We start from the raw sequence: 17,536 nt of genomic DNA, 5'->3' as shown, positions 1-17,536 counted from the left end.
CACTCTTTCAATATTACTACCTTCTTGGTTTCCTAAATTGGTCAACTAATGAATAATTTCTTTTCTTTCAATTATTTATCTTTAGGCATAAAAAATCTTGAATTTAAAAAGATTCATAAATGTCCTTTTTGTTTTGTTTTGTTTAAAGTTTAATTGATTCACTGACTTTTTTTTGAAGAACATACTATAGGCCACAACACAGAGCTGAATTAAGTAACTAATTAAAGCCAGGTTCGTGGGGGCTTAAATTACTAGTGCCTTTCTGTCATCTTAAATTAAACTTCCTTATATATTTTACAAGATATATGACCCCAGGCTGAAAAGCTGTAAAGCGTCTCAATTTCAGAGTGAATCTCCCAGAAGGAAATGATGTTTCCCGGAAAAGAGGCAAATGTCCTCAATGGGAAGGGGGTTCCAAGAGCAATGTGTGTGTTGGGGGTCATGGTAATCTTGGAAGGGGCTGCAAAAGGAATAGACAAGTCACTCAAAGAGCATGCACCCAAAGATTTTGCAGTGTGACTTGTGAGTCCTGTAGGAGTGCGTTCATCTAAACTGCAAGTGGACATATTCTTGAATTTCTACAAAACGAAAAGCAGAAGGGCAAATGATCACCAGTGGAGATCGTAATCTCCCATGTTCCTAAAATAGCTCTTATTTTAGTTCAGAAAAACTTATCACTACCTTTAAAACTTCTATCATCTATCAATGTGATTTCTTACTTACCTTCACTTTCACAATTATTTTCTTTTTTAAAAATAAAAAATAAAGTATTTGTTCATGAGATTCAATAATCACTATTCATGAGTTGGTAAAATTTACCTACTATTTAATAACAGAATGAAAGTCTTTGGACTAAAATTAAATTAGAAGGCCCACATTTCATAAAAAATAACCTCCCTTTTTTTAAGCTTTGAACAAATAGAAAATTATCTTTTACTTATACTACCATCCTAACAGCTCATGTATAATCAGACCAGTACATAAGAAAAAATACATTTTAATTTTATAATTTTCTTTTACTATAATTCTTTACCAGATATTCTCAGGAAAAGTGTACATTCGGCAGCATGCATTCTGCTCACTGTTGGCTGATCTTATGTGCCAGGTGTTGTGGATGGTTTTGGTGAAATTGAACTTCCTATTACCTTTCATGTCAACTAGAATGCTAATTGTCAAAAAAATGTGGAAAAGTATGAGTAGCAGAAATTCTGCTATTCTGAATGCCTAAGATACATTTAGTGATGGATTTAATTTTTTGAGTTTGAAAATTATAGAATTCATTTCTACCTTGTTTTTTAGAAACAGAAATAGTATCTCCCCCATCTTGTAGTTAATACCTACAAAAAATAAATAGGATTTCAATTCATCACTTTATACTAAAATATGTCTCTTATTTCCCTAGTTGGTTAGAGAAAGGGTCTTTAATATACTCCTTTTCAAAATAGAAAGATAGAAGAAACTGGTTTTGTCCTTTGTATTAAGTAAACGTAAATTGGATGCTTCACATTATGTAATATAGCAAGATGTTTAATCTTTACCCATATATTCTTTTCAGAGATCACTGATATAGAGAAAATCTAAGTTTTATGCTAAATATATTCAAATATTTGAGAATTGATGACTTGATTAACCAAGTCTTTATTACTCCAAATAGTACCAAGAATTTTCCTATGAAGAATTTAAGAAATATAAAATTCGAGTCCCACCTTTATTGTAATACAGATACTACAAATGGATAGATAATTCAAGTCAAATGATGAAAGATATCAGTGATCAAGGAACAAGTCTGCCTGCATACATCATCAACTTAAACCACATAAAGGCCATATTAGGATTAATCCAGAAGCACGTGGCTTTCAATAGCATTTGCTCCTTACAACATTAAATTATATTGACAAGATGAGGAAATTTTTTATATTATTTATTAACAAAATGAATTAGTAATCAGGACATCTTAAAAGACAAAACTTTTGTGTTGGATTAGTTGTAGCATTAATGTTTTTTAACCAGTCTGTAATTAAATTTCTTTTTAAAAGGCAGACTATGCTCTATAAGCTGCAAATTAGATGCATCATTTCTAAATACTAGATCAGTTATCTTATTTCGCTTGTCTAAGCAAAAAAGACAGAGAAGTAAGGAGTAAACATAAGTGGCTTCAAACTATCAGTGACTTCCCACAGCCCAAGCACTTCACTCATATTAATGCTAATGAATTTGGTAATCTGCTTTCTTATCCCACAGAACCAAAATCACATATTAGTTAGTAAAGGAGTAGTACTGCATAGAGGTAGCAACACAAACAGCAGTGAATTAATGTCAGCCAGAAAGTAAAAGAAACATAATAGCTATAGTAAAGAGATAAACAAAGAAAGATAATCAGGGATCAATTGGCATAGAAGCAAACAGTTCCATGCATCTGGATAATCTATGATGGTTCTGCTATATATCATTTGAAACTTACTGTAGTTCAGCATCATGACCACTCAAAAATTAAGAGCATTCAATTATTTTTATTATATTAAATTTATAAATATATATGAGTTTAATTTAAAATGACTTACAATTGTTACTGTAAATCTATTTATAAAGTGTTCCTACTTCTAATTGGAAGCAGCTATAATACAGATCATAAATTCACACATTAATTCATTTAAAAATAATTATTAAGAATTTACTGTGTGTAAGGCCTTGTGCTAATTCCTTGGAATACAACAGTGATTAATACATAAAAGTACTGCTGTCCTCACAGTACTTAATTTCTAGAGAAGAGGAAGTGGTAATAATAAACAATGAATATAAAATGTAAATCGTAGGTTAGAGGGTAACTAGAAAAAAGAAAAAGTACAATGAAGTACTACAATGGGGAGTGAAGATGGGCAGCTGGAGGTGTTAAAAGGGTCGTTAAGGTAAGCATCGGTTAGAAGGTAACACTTGAGCAGTTGACTTGAAGGTAAGAGATTTTAGCCAAGCAACTATCATAGGAAGAGCATTCCAGGCAAAGAAATTAGCTAGTGAACATTCTTTAAATGTTCACTAGCAATGCTGGGCTATTTGAAACCATTGCAGGGCCTTGAGCAGGGAAATAATACATGCTAGGTATGTTCAGTGTTTTATATGTACTGACCAATGGAATGCCTGAAACAATCTCATGAAACTGGTACCATTTTTTATTCTCTTTTAACAAATGAGAGCCTGAGCACAGAGAGGTTGGGTAATTGCCCAAGGTCATACAACTAGGAATTGGTTAAAATGAATCCAAGTGCAGGCAGTCTGATTCTAAGAGTGAGGTCTCAGTTGCTAGGGCTCTAGTTGTTACGTGAACAGGACACACACACGTGCATGCACAAACACAAATACATGAGAGTAGAAAGGAAGCTGACAGACCAGAAGAGGAGAGTTTGTTCTCCACACCCTATTCCTCTAGTCCATGTTTTATTTTCTCCTCTCTTGTATATTTTACTTATTAACCTTTAGATCAAAATGTCTGTTTAAATGAAAGATGTTCAAATTAATGGAAAACATTTAAAGCTATTTTCAAAACAGCAAAAGTAAATTAGCAATTCTCAGTGTATAAAATAAATATTGTAGAAATATATAGTTATGCCAATTTAAATTTATTTAAATTTATTTTAACAAATGTTAATTTGTTAATTTATTTTAACTAAAATAAATGTTAATTTATTTTAACAAAGAGAATATATCAAAAACACACTGAACTAAAACAATATTCCCTAAATTTTTTTATTAATCTACAAAGAAAAATATGAGAACGTTTTCTCACTAAATATCTAGAATAATATAGCAACTAGTCATTTACAATATTTACTTAGAAACAGCTTTAGAATCAATAGAAAGACTACATAAATCATGATTTATGACTCACATCCCAAGCAAATAAAGATAATGTGTTACTGGGATTCTTTTTCTGTATTAATTATCTTGTTTTTTAAAATTATATAAACACTATATTCCTTTCCTATGTATATTGTCACTAAGAGTTTTTGAAAAATGCTAAAATACAGTGATTATTATATGCACATCCACATAAATTCTAATTTAGACTATTTCACTATACCAAATCTATATTAATAGAAATAAGTATTAATTCTGAAGTGTAATGTTCTCCGAAACATATAATAAATATTATTAAAATTAAGACTTGAGCTCCTCTATATCAGAGTCCTAAGTACTGCATTTAGTATAGCGAGTATTCTACATTTATTAATTATCAATTCAAAAAGTAATTAAATTCAATTTATTAGAGGAAACATTATTTCAGAGTCTACCTCAGTATTAAAGGACACTGGTGAAAAGAATACTTTTCATAACTTTTCAATGAAAAAAATAAGATAGCTTTCCCCAAAATGGTGTAAAATTACCAAAATGATATAAAATTACCATGCCTATATTTTAAAATATAATATGATTTCATAATGGACATGCATATCCAGCAAGAAAAGAAAAAAAAAATCTCTCCAAAAGAATATTAACCACTGAGAAATTCTGGGCAAGAAATTACACGTGGCAGATACAGAAATAGAATGAGGGAAACCAATGACAAATGATATTCCATATCACTTTCAGAGTCAACATGCTTTGTATAATATCACTTCTTATACTTTTTCAGCTACTATTCTTGCTTCTATCAATTCAAATGGCTTAAACCAAACTCTAGGAGATATTATTTCTGGCAGTTTTCAAAATCTAGATCTTTCTACAAACCATCCCCCCCAAAATTAATAATAAAAAAAAAGATATTTCCTTTTTTCCCCCCTCTCAATTCTTAAGAAATCCAAAGAACTTAATTGCAAAAAATTTTTTTTCATTTTGATTCCTGCATAATTTCACTTGACACCACAAAAGCCAAGACAAGCTTAAACAGAAGCACATCTACATTATTAAGTAATGAGAAACACCCCTTATCACTCCACAGACTCTGTAGTATAGTCTATATTTCCAGTAAAACTATGATTTATCTTTATTGACTTAATAATTCACTGATTAGTAAAATCTGCCAAAGGGAATCGAGTTTAGATGGTTATATAGAGAAAGAAAGATTGCTTAATAGGAAGTGAGAGGTAGTTGACTGATGAAAGAGAAGGAGATATTAGAATTGTTGAATATTTAACAATAAGTGGGGCAGGGTGGTTTGTCCATGTATTTTGGAATTTTATTTTAACTTTTTGAGCCCATGCTAATTAACAAAAACAAACTCAAGGTAAACTGAGTATTATTAGGTTTCAGGCTTGGTTTCTAAGATGAAAAAAGTTAAATATTTACATATGCTCGATATGTGTATATATTTTTAGAGATGATGAAGAATATTTTCACATGCATATTCTCTCTCCTTAAGAAAGATAATCATAGCTACTTATACAATGAAGCTAACTATCTGATATCCTGGTCATTGATAAAGAACAAATAAGCAGTTTTCATGAAACTTGTTAATTTAATTAGGTGATCATTTTCTGATGTGTCAACTTGGCTAGGTTTATTCAGTCCCACTTATTTAATCAACTGCTGTGGAAGGGGTTGCTGTGGAAGTATTTTGTGGATGTAGATAAAGGACATGGCAGTTAACTTTAAGGAAGGGAGATTATCCTAGGTAATCTGGATGGGCCTGATTCATCACTTGAAAGGTTTTAAAAGCCAAATTGAGGATTTCTTGAGAAGACATTCTATCTGTGTATAGCAGTTTCGGCATCTGCTGAAGGAGTTTCAGCCTGTTCTTCCTGCTGGGCTGCCTTTAGGATTTCAGCTTTACATTTATGAACATGTATACCAATTCTTCACAATAAATCTCTTAATACATATCTCTTATCATTTCTGGTTCTCTTATTGAACCCTGACTGATATAACCCCAAATTGGAAAAAAGCAGTAATGGAATAGGGAAAAAGTTGTCACTATTTGTCAGCACCCCACCCCAGGCTGTGTCTACATGAACCAAGACTCAAGTCTGACAAACGTATACATGTGTGTATATAAATACATACACACAACAAACACACAGACACACACACAATCTCACATTGAAAACGGTATGTTCTTGAACACTCAAACTCCTATGTTTTTCAGACCTGAAATTTTTGACATATTTAATGATTCAATTGATCAAAAGTATCAACAAGAGATAACTACAAAACTGGAGACTAGGACTCAGTAGATCACTCTAAATAACAAAGTAATTGCAGAAAGAATTAACTATGCTGTATTACTTACAAGAAAGACATTTCACACAATTCGATACAAACCACAATCAACTTTAGAAAATGAACACAAATATTTCACCTAAAAAGTGATAAATGTTGCTCATCCAACCAAAAAAAGTGGTTTTAACTTCTGTAACATTAGTCAAATAATCCCATCAGATTGATAGCACTACATAAAAATATTTTTCAAAATCACAAACAATAATCTGTTAAAAACAAGTTGTATATGGATAAATTAATTTTAAACACTTCCCGTTTCCCTTCCTTACCTGGACTGCATATCTTGCTGGGTTTTGGCCTGACTGGCTTCTGCCTGAGGAGAGGCGTGAGTGACCCGCTGCTGAAGTTCCACCAAGGACTGGTAATACTGTTGTTGATGGTGCTGCTGCTGCTTGTAGCGAGACAAACTGAAAAACAGCCCTAGAATGGCTTTTAGGTTTCCATTTCTTATTTCTGTATCAAAGGAAAAATATAACAACAGTATCATATGAAAAGAATTTTTTTTTTTAACAAATGAAATTCTAGATGTCAATCTCTTAGACTAAATCTATGAAGATAGAATTGCAACTTGATTTTCTCGGTCACAGATTCAAGCAAATATTAATTACTGAAACTTGCTAACAGTTCCAAATAGCTTGATATTTCAGGGACAGAGTGAAGAGATGGAAGGTACAGAGAACAAAGTTTACTTGAATGATGCTCTTTGCTGACCCCAAACTACAATTTTTCTAGAGTTAGCTTCTTCTGGGAAATGGATAGGCTCTTTGTCTTGTGCTAATCATTTGATTTAGCACTCTGCTTCTCTCACAGATACACACAGCTGTTACCAACACAGTGGTGGCTATGAAACAGAGAAAGAAAGCCACTTAAATGTCGGTTGTCCTGCATTATAAATACTGATGGTGTGGGTGTACCTCGTAATAGCAACTGAATTTATAGCAGGTCCACATTCCTTCTAAATCGTCCACCATCCAATTTATTAAAAAACATATATATCTATATTACATATACTCCAAAAAGCAGAGTACATCATAGGCACCAACTTTTAATGCTTTAATTCTTTTATTTTTAATTTATGTTACATGTCAATAAATAGTGAAGATCAATTTAACTCATGACTTTAGATAACATAATTGAATAAATAGAATTGGAAATCCTAGTTCCGACACATGCATATCCTGTGCAAATTTTTCCAATATTAAATAAAAAATTAAATGCACAAAATAAGCTACAGTCTGAGCCCCTAGACATTTTTCTTCCCAGAGATGGAATTAAAGCTTGAAATAAGGCTATGTGACTTGTAATCATATTTTAAATAAAACTTGCTATTGGCAATAAAATATATCCTCCTGTGAGGTCAAGATTTTATGTCTCTTTTTTGGAGTTTAGGGACATTAATAAACTATATTTCTTGCTCTCTAATGGTTTATAATACCACACAAACTATGCAGTGGAATTATTCATATAAAATGAGGCTCTGAGTTTTTTCTCTTTTTTCTCCCATGCCTTCCTCACAGTTGCATAATATAGAAGAGTTGGCTTGATCAGTATAAGGCTACAATGTAAGAATATTAATTTTCTCCTATAAACCTGAATGATAGTAAAGAGTTTTTAAATTTTTTTTATTACTATGTTTAATTAACTTAGAAAATCATTTTGAGTATTCATGTATTTTTGGAAGATAAATAAAAATCAATAGATTTATGTTAATAAAAGATGTCATATGAAAAGGTAAAAACTTAAAAAAAAAAAAAAAGATAGCATTTTTAGCCTGCTTTTAACCATTTAGAAAGTAAAATATTATCCCAGGGAATTTTATCAAATTTTATTGTTAACTAACGAAACCACCGGATAGATTTAAACCTAAGCTTCTTGAACATTAATTGTGTAATTTAATATTATACATTATAAAATATAAATATAAATGATAAAAATGTAAAATAAAATTTAGATATGGTAGAAAAATTAGGAGAAGTCAATAATTCTATTAAATCTTCATTATGTTTCAGAAGTCACACAATTCCTCTTTTTTCAATGATGGTAAAATTTTAAAAACTTAGAATTAGCTAATATTTCTAGTATCTGTGGAGAAAAGGGCTTTTCAGAGCAAACTGATTGTAGTAGAAACATTAACCAACCTAAATGGTCAAAATGTTTAACAGGAGCTAGCATAATTTTTTAAATATAATAAATATTCTAATTAAAAATGGTTGATGATGCAGGTCTCACAGGATTTGCTATTTTATAACTTTAGCAATTGGTTTTTGTTAATAGTCCTTGAAAATTTTTCCTAAAAATATTTTAGATGAAAAAGATTCAGAAAAAGATGACAGAACTAGCTCCATTTTTTCTACTTTTCTATATTTTAATTTTAGTGATAATCTTTTAAATCTGTAACGATTTTAAAGCCTTGACATATGACAGTTATTAAATACTGTTAGTGCTAATTATTTAAGAGGTTATGATGATTTATTTAAACTTATCGAATATTTCAAATAGGACTACCAACTTGATCATAGAAAAATGTTATTGATAAAATATATGAGCATTAATTATACTATTTTTTACCTGTATTTAGGTCCATATATTATCCAGCATTATATATCTATCCATCCATTCCATCTACTTAAGACCCTAATATACTATACAGTGATAATAACATAAATATATTTTGTTAATCTGTTCCCCTCCCATATACTCAGTCTTGTAAAGAACAGTTTTGGCAAAATATGGAACATATCTAAATAATTAAAGCATGCACTGATAACCACTATATTTATGTTCCTATTATTTTAAAACTTTACTGATTTCCTTTATTGTATTAAGGAGGTATGTATCTCCCACTTTATATTTCTTGCATTATGAAAAAGTCTTTTACAAACTTGGGTATTATTTGTGCTTCTTCTTACCTTCGGCAGATAGACCTTGAACATTTACTCCTCTGGCTGCTAGAAAACTAAGGCAGACATCAACATTTTCAATCTGTAACATGAAAAGCAATGACAAAAAAAAGCAACTTAGAGATTATTTTTAAATAAATAAATGAGCTAGAATGAAACCACAGAGAAAGATATAGAAAGAATGAATACTTTACATTCATTTCATACTAGAGATCTTTACCAGAGTTTAACTAGAATTATTTTGGCTAATTGCAGAATGAATATAAAGCTAGCATTGTCCAGTTTGGTACTTACAAACAATTCATAAAGGCCTGATTAAGAATGGCATTCTTACAGATTAGCAACCCACCTACTTGACATAAAACTAGATTTTTATGATCCACAAATGAGACTGCTTCACAAATGCTTCTCGACTTAATCATCCATATAGGAGGAGACTGTTGCTTGTGTGTCTTAGAATGTTAGGATATGCATAACTGAGATTCAACTCATAATAATTGATAACTATGCTGAAAGATAAATAAGATGGACAAAGAGTTGACACAACATGAAAGAAATGAAGCATATTCTCATTCTCAACTATAGCAAGTCTTCATTTTAAAACTATTTGTACAGTTCAGTAATTCTCTGATTAAACAGAAGTATTGCCTTTGTAATTTAAAGGAAGGATGCCATGGCTTTTAAATAGCTTCAATATGATAACCAGCTTGTAACAACTTAGCATGACAAATAAACAAAACAACAAATGACTGATTCATGTTGATCCACATAATTGATCTCAATATTGGCCATGGTGTTATACAGCAAAGTTAAATACCTAAGACTTTTTTAAAAAGAGTGTGAGAAAATAGAACGTTCCAATTCAGGACAAATAATATTGGGTTTTTTTGTTTGTTTGTTTTGTTTTTGGTGTTCCATAAATCTTAAAATTCTGAAGTAAACCGGATATTTAAAGTTAATACTTGGCAAAGTATTTTTTTCTGTCCATTAAATTCTCATCAAAAGCTATGCATGAGGATGCACAAAGTTCTGCCAATGTTCTCTCTAGCTTAGCTTCATAGTAAAGTCACAATGTCTCAAAACAAACAAACAAACAAACAAATAAATAAAAGAATAGATTCAAGAATCGTCTTTATAAAATGGACTATTTATGTTCCTTCTAAAAATGTAATTTTATGTAAAATTAAAGTAATAATATCTAATGAGATGCTCTTTGCTTCAAAATGATCACAACTAAAGTCTATATATTTGCTTTGAGAAAAATTCGCTTTTACATTGATTCATTTAAAAGTAAGCTTTACTGAAATTAATGTACTGAAAAAATAATAGAGTTGAAGATGCTAAATACAACATGACCAAACACATTGCGTTTTGCCCATCAGCATCTGAATATCCAATAAGGATATGATGCTGAAATACACTTCAAATTCTTTCTTCTCTTCACATTTCACTTTGCTACTAAAAAATAAGATTATACAAAGAAGGAAAGAAAGAGGAAACAAAAGAAGAAATGGGGCAAATTGGATTTCTAGTGTATCTGTCTAAAGTATTTTTTCAAACTTATTTTTCTCAGGTCCATTAAAGATAAATAAAAGGGATATGCCAAGTAATTATATGGCCTAATATTAAGACAGTGAATTGAGTTAAATATTTAAAAATAATTATCATGGTAAATATTGATGTTATTAATTTCATAGAAATTAAATGCCTTTTATAGAAAGTAAAATGACTTCTGGCCCAAACATATATAATTTACTCCAAAAATGTTAATAGGCTACGACTACTTAAATTTTACTTACTTTTTTTATTTGAACAGAGTAGTTCACTGAAAGAGTCAGAAACATTAATAAATAGAGTCTGTAACTAAGCTGGTAAGATATTTTTTCAGCTACCATTTAAACAGTATAAAAAAATAATAAAATAAACTGATGCCTGGAGTGGGTATTAGTGACAAATAACTCTCCCTCAACATGCCCCATAAATTAGAAAGAGAAAATAAAAGGGCCCTAATAGAAGGAGGAAAAAAATATATACCCTGCATTCCTTTCATATTTGTTTAAGAGCATTCAATCTTTCATAATACACCCTTTCAGTCACTCATGATCTATAAGAACCAACAATTTGAGATAGTTAATTAAGCTACTCACTAGTAGTTATATAATAGCAACAAAGTACCTGAATACAAAATTTTCAATATAACTATTAACGGCTAGTTTATTAAAATTTATTTATTCAACAAAACTCATTGGCCAAAATTTATTTCCCAATAGTATAAGAACATAATAAATAGAACTTAATTTCAAAGTCCTATAAATTCAATCATGGATGTTAGTATTACACTATACTTTACACACAGCAAAAAAGTTATAATAAAAGAAAGTAGCTTGGAGAAATCTTGTTAAATGTCATTTATATGGTTAGCTTCCTGATCTGAGGCATACTTTGAAATAATTTGAGATGACTTTCTTTAATTTGACGAACTAACTGGTTTTATTAAAGGACTCATGAATGGAGCAGTGTCCTGTCTATCAGCTGGAAGGGCACTCCTAGATGGCAAACTATATAATAATATGTTTTTTAATGATTATTTTTTATTTCAATAAATATTACCATATTAAACCACAATTGTTCTTTGATCTAAAAACCTCTAAACTTTTTTGGTAATTACAAACAGATGTAAGTGATTTTGCCATCAAATTGATCCAATTAATTGAATTCAGTTTTATTTTTCTCATTATTATTTGAATCAGATATCAAAATTCAAATTGTATTTTAACACCTAATAAACTGGGTTAAATTTTAATTAGAATTACTTTGGGTAACTTAATAAACTATTTCTAAAATTTTGACAGTGACTCATAGCCATAGCAAAAAATACTTTGAATAGCACAACCCAATATACACTCTCACAAATATAATGGAAACAAAGGTTTTATGGAGCAATACTTACTCTGACTAAATTTAAGTCACCGTGATGCTTTATCTTCTGTTTAATCTATTTAAATGTCGCTTAAAATCCCTTGATTGATTTAAGGATTCAGTAATGGAAGGTAATCCAAGATTTGAAAAACACTACCCTAAAGACCAGAACATTGCCATGTCTACAGTGCTTCTTTTGGGGAGATTTACTAATGGTTAATAAAAAAGTGGAAAATTATCCTGAGAAGCAAGGTCTCTGTAGGGCTTTAATAAATCAGTTAACTGACACACAAGCAATGTTCAAAACACTGGCTATATAATCACATCGTTAATTCTTAGGATACTCTTACAAATTGTGTCCTTGTGTCTAATATCTGAAAAAGAATTTCACTTCTTTTCAGTCTCCTTTAATTTGCTTAGACACACAAATCATTTTGAAAAGTAAAGCAACTGTTGAAATTTGAGCCAACCCTTTAATAAGCAACCAGTTATTTGACCAACAATTATTTCAAAATTACTAGTTTATCTGACAAAATCAAACTTTTCTTGAGCTCTCCCTTCTTACTACATTTGGTTTGTGGGCACATAGAGACATGTGTTGTTTTCATAGCTATGTTTATTTATTTATTCAGGTATATTTTTGATATGAAAATATGTGTTTCTTGAGATTTTGAGTCCCTGGAATATAGAAACTGAGCTGTGTTTTGTTGACTCACATATTTTCAGCAGCCTGGCATGGTGTTTGGTATCTGATAGATGCTCAGTACATAACTGAAGAAGAATAGAGGAAAGAAGTAGTGGTGGCCAATCGGTCCTTGTCCTTATGGAAGAAATGAGTATAAAGGGGAGAACAAATAAATCACTTGATTTAGATGCTACATGTTAGATCCAATTTGGTATCTTTGAAAATATACTACTTCTCTATGCCTGACCCCAGACAATAAGAATCAGAAATTCTGTGGGTTAGGCTGGACATCAGTTTGTTTTCAAATTTTAGCTCCTAATCTCAGTCTATCTTCCTCTTTACAGATTAAGTAACTGACTTCCAGAGATGACCTCAAACAAAGACAAGCAAAAGAAGTCAATAGAAGAGTATGTACTATGCTTAACTTATATGAAATTTAAGATCAGCAAATTTAAACCATGAAAACGGAAATTAGAATAGTGATGAACTTTGGAAGAAAGGGACACCAGGGGTACAGATATGCTGGAAGTGTCCTTTGTTTGGATTCGAGAGGCATACATATTTAAAAAATTAATCAACTATATATTTAAGATGGGACTATATTATACACTTTCTGTTCATTTTACCTCAATTTCTATTAGAGTGATTTACACTTTATGTATGTTTTAGTTGAATTAAAAATAAGAATAACGTGATTGCCCCCTTGTTTTGTTGAGAATAGACTCTAATAAAAGAATAAAAGTATAGAGATCTGTTAGGTGGCTGTTGCTGGTATTAAAGTGAAAGATTACAGTGTTTCAGACAATGGTGGTGGCAGTGAAGGGGATGAGAAATGGTCAGATTCTGGATATACTTTGAAGGAATCTAATGAGAAGATACGGCACATAAGAAAAAAAGAAGAGTCAAGGAGGACTCCAAGGTTTTTGGCTTCAGCAAATAGATGGATGAAGTCTCCATTCATTAAGACAGAAAAAGACACAGATAAATACAAGAAGTTAAATTTTAGACATGTTGTCTAGTCTATTCAACATCTAAGATTTTCCATGAGCAGTTGGACACACAGCCTGGAGTTCAATTGAGAGGTTTGGGAGTAGAGATCTAAATTTAATAGCAGTTGAAGCCATGAGGCCAGATTAAATCACCAAGGGTACACAGATATAAAAAGGAAGAGAAACCATCATCGAACCCTAGGATACTATAACTGGAAAGAAGTAGAGGAATCAACAGAGGGCACTTAACTCCCTTAATGCAGCAATACAGAGAAATTCATTCTAATTTCTGTAGGTACCATATTTCTCATTTGTTTCAGGTCATAGTCACATCCATAGCTCATGGATGATCACCTCCAGGACTTTTATTTGCCCAGTACTATGTCATGCACAATTTCTTGGGTTATTCTCTTTGTGGCTTACATTTTATTGGCATGGGATACCTACATTGCCTTTCTTTTTCTTGTTAAATTTAAGCACAGCTAGACAACTATAAAATATTGACTGTATAAAAAAAATAAATGAAAAGTTTTTAAGTTCTAGATTCCATCAATATTTAAAGAAGTTTTAAAATGTTTGAGTACACTGAGCCTTGAGGGTTTGTGGGATGCTATGGAAATCCTTAATGTTATCATAATGGCCAAATGAAAACACGGTTTTGTTAGAGTTAATCTGAAAATGAACTGCTCTATATGTTTGTTTTTTTAATGAAGACACTAAAAAAATTTAATAAAAGTTGGTCTATATTTTTAGAACTGGGTGTTTTCTATTTGTATAATTAATATTAGAAACTTGGAACACTACCATTTAATTTTATTTATGCCCTGTAAAATTAAACCATTTATTTATTCCTTCATCAAACACTTATTAAACTTATTTTATGACTGGAATTGTGCTCGGTGCTACAGATATAAATTTTAATACATAATCACAATTGTATTTTCTAAAGAGCATTGACTGATTTCCCCTATGTTCCACTATTCCCATGAAAAACAAGAGCCATTTTTCAAACAGAAAGTTTTTTGATTGTCTAATTTCATAATTGTACATTTATCTTGGCCTTTATGAACTTACTAAATATGAGCATATCTATTGTTAAATCACAAATTGGGTTTCAAATGAGAAATAGAGTGTATTAGAAATATATTTATTCATTTTAGTGTTGAATAAAATATTTCAAAAAACGTAGTGTTTTAAATTATAACAGCTCTTTATTGAACTCATATTATTTTATTTAAGCTGCATGTTTTAAGACACCCGGCCTTTTAGTATTTTTATTATAATACTGGTATAACCTGTTTTGGGAAATATAACTGGAGGCATCTCTCACAATAGTGACAAAAGTATGCCCTGTCTATTGACAGGTTTCTTTCACTTTACTTATGGATATTCAATAAAAATTACATTTAGGTAGTAAATATCTATGTATAATTAATGTCAACTTTATAGTTTGTGATAAAATTTAAAATTTGGCGCCAACACTGAGCAATGAAAGGTAAATTTATTCAGCAACTACTGACTGTTTATTATGGGCAATGAGCTCTGCTTGAAGGTGAAGGAATATAAAAATGAATTATAAGGTCTTTACCTTGTGAGCTTGTAAAATTTCTGGAGACGAAAATGATTCATAAATTAACATAATACGAGGAATAATATGATAAATTCCAAGAGAGAATTATAAACAACACTCTTTGGCAGTGAAGAGACTAGACTTAATCAATTTTAATTACAGATCTGGAGAAGTCTTCACAGCAGTCATTTGGACTAAGGCTAAGTCCAATTTGATAAGGTTAGACAAGCATCAGGAGGAGGGCAGGCATGCCTATCAGAGCAAACGAGCAAAATTGCTCACAGGAATGCTTAAGAATAGATCATGCCAGTCTCTACTTTCTGCAATTATGTTTACAGAGCTGAATTTAGCCTGGAATTGAAAAAGCTCTGTTGCCCACCAATAAATTCTCTAAAACCACTGCAATATAAAAAATTCAATAATTGTAAACCAGGTAGTGGGCATAATACTTCACGGACTGAATTCTCCCTATAGACACAGTGAGTCCAGGTTAGGGCATGTCTGAAGTGCGAGGTACTGCTGTCGTGAGTCATGATAAAGAATGTCTAAAAGAATATAAACCAATCTGAACTTTCTCTGGATGGTGGATTTTTTACTTGTGCTATTTTTGATTAACTATACTTTCTATTTTTCATGATAAACTTGTACCGTTAGTGTTATTATATAAATTAAATAAATGGGATTTTAACGCCCCCTACCCCCCAAATAAAGATAAGGTGACTTAATTTGAGCAGACTCCCATTCTACCATAGAATTCAAATGGTTACATAGATTTTAGCCAAAGATTTTGGTCAGCTAGAAAGTTATCTGGAGGTGTAAAATAACGTGCAGTGGTATTTTTGTATTGGATAAAATTCTTAAGATGTTCATTTTCATTTATTCACTTAATAATTATTAGTTCATTAAGACATGGCCAAGACCTTAAAAATATATAGCTTTATAGGAGAGAGGTGGAGAGGAAGTGGGAGAAGGAGTGGGGAAGGGAGGGAGGAGAAAGAGAGAGAGGGAGAGAATTTCAATATAACGCGATAAATGTTATGGTCAGAGAAACACACAGAGGGAATCACGCAGAAGGGTCTAAATTTGATAACAGATCAATGGAACAAAAAAAGGAGAAAGTTATCAGTAACTAAGATTTACCTAACAGAGTTACAAAGATATCTTCTGAAGTTGCCATTACTATATCCTTTTACAATGAGAAAATTGTTGGTCAGAGAATTGAATTGAGATGCTACAGTCCACAAGAGAGAATATGTCAAAACCAAAGCCCATGTCATTAACTCTCAGATTTTTCAGCTTAAAAGGAAGCCTGAGCCAGTCCCTGAAAGGTTAAGAAGGGTCAACCAAATAAGAGGATGTTGTGTGAGGTGAACTCAAGCAAGGAGCACTATGTGAACTGGTTATAGTTGAGAAACATCTATGTTAAGGGACCTGATAAGAATTCAGAGAAGCTGGGAATATTGAGAGTCAAACCTCACTTAAATCTTCCTCCACAACTTCTTGGTTTATCTATGTGAAAATAGGCCACTCCAAAGGTTTGTAGCCTTCAGTCAGTTTAAAGAACCTATGTAGGAGGAAAGATCAGGAAGAGGAAACTCCAGAAGCAAGAATCTTGGAATCTGGAGAACAGTAGTGGCAGGAGACAAGGCCACACGGACAAACAGGACTAGATGAAGAACATCCCCCAGGCCTTGCTAATGGTCTGTGCTTGGTCTTGTGTTTTAAACAAAACAAAGAAATGATCAGTATTGCATTGAAGACATACATTTTACATGACTGCACAGCACGTATATAGGTTTATTGATAGAGAGTAATAAAAGTTTCAGAAATCAATTTCTATCATACCATCTACAATGCACTTTGATTTTTTAAAAATTCTATTTTAGTATATTTCATTTTAAAGTATAATTTGTAACACTGACTTCATAACATACTATATGAATAAGCTGCAAAAACTCTATGCTAAATGTAGAGAATAGACGCAGAAAAATGGTTTTGAAGCTATTTCTTTCTTTCCCATTCAACAACCTAGCACAGGAAGGAAGTTCATACAGTTTTAAGCACGTATGTTATTTATTCCAAATGCAAAACCCTTTCATCTTCGTCATGAACTCTGGTAAATTTGATATTATTTTTCCTTTCAATAGAAGCTTAGAGAGATCATATACTTTTTACAAACTTTTATAAGAATTAATAAATAGCAGAGCCAGAGTTCAAACTCAACCCTGTCAGTCTCCAATGAACTTGCTTTCTCACGCGACGC

General features: G+C 31.3%; 1 protein-coding gene across 1 annotated transcript in view; it reads right to left on the bottom strand.

Moving 5' to 3' along the window:
* NAV3 (neuron navigator 3) overlaps positions 1-17,536 on the bottom strand; it is a 304,118-nt gene that overhangs the window by 196,549 nt on the left and 90,033 nt on the right. Inside the window, 2 exon segments of the mRNA XM_006923778.2 lie at positions 6,480-6,663; positions 9,120-9,192. Coding sequence (XP_006923840.1) covers positions 6,480-6,663; positions 9,120-9,192 — 257 coding nt within the window.

The sequence above is a fragment of the Pteropus alecto genome, unplaced genomic scaffold (genome assembly GCF_000325575.1).
Source record: "Pteropus alecto unplaced genomic scaffold, ASM32557v1 scaffold76, whole genome shotgun sequence".
In the NCBI taxonomy this organism is placed as follows: Eukaryota; Metazoa; Chordata; class Mammalia; order Chiroptera; family Pteropodidae; genus Pteropus; species Pteropus alecto.
Note: the sequence above shows the minus strand (reverse complement) of the source record. Positions and strands in the feature narration are given on the sequence as shown.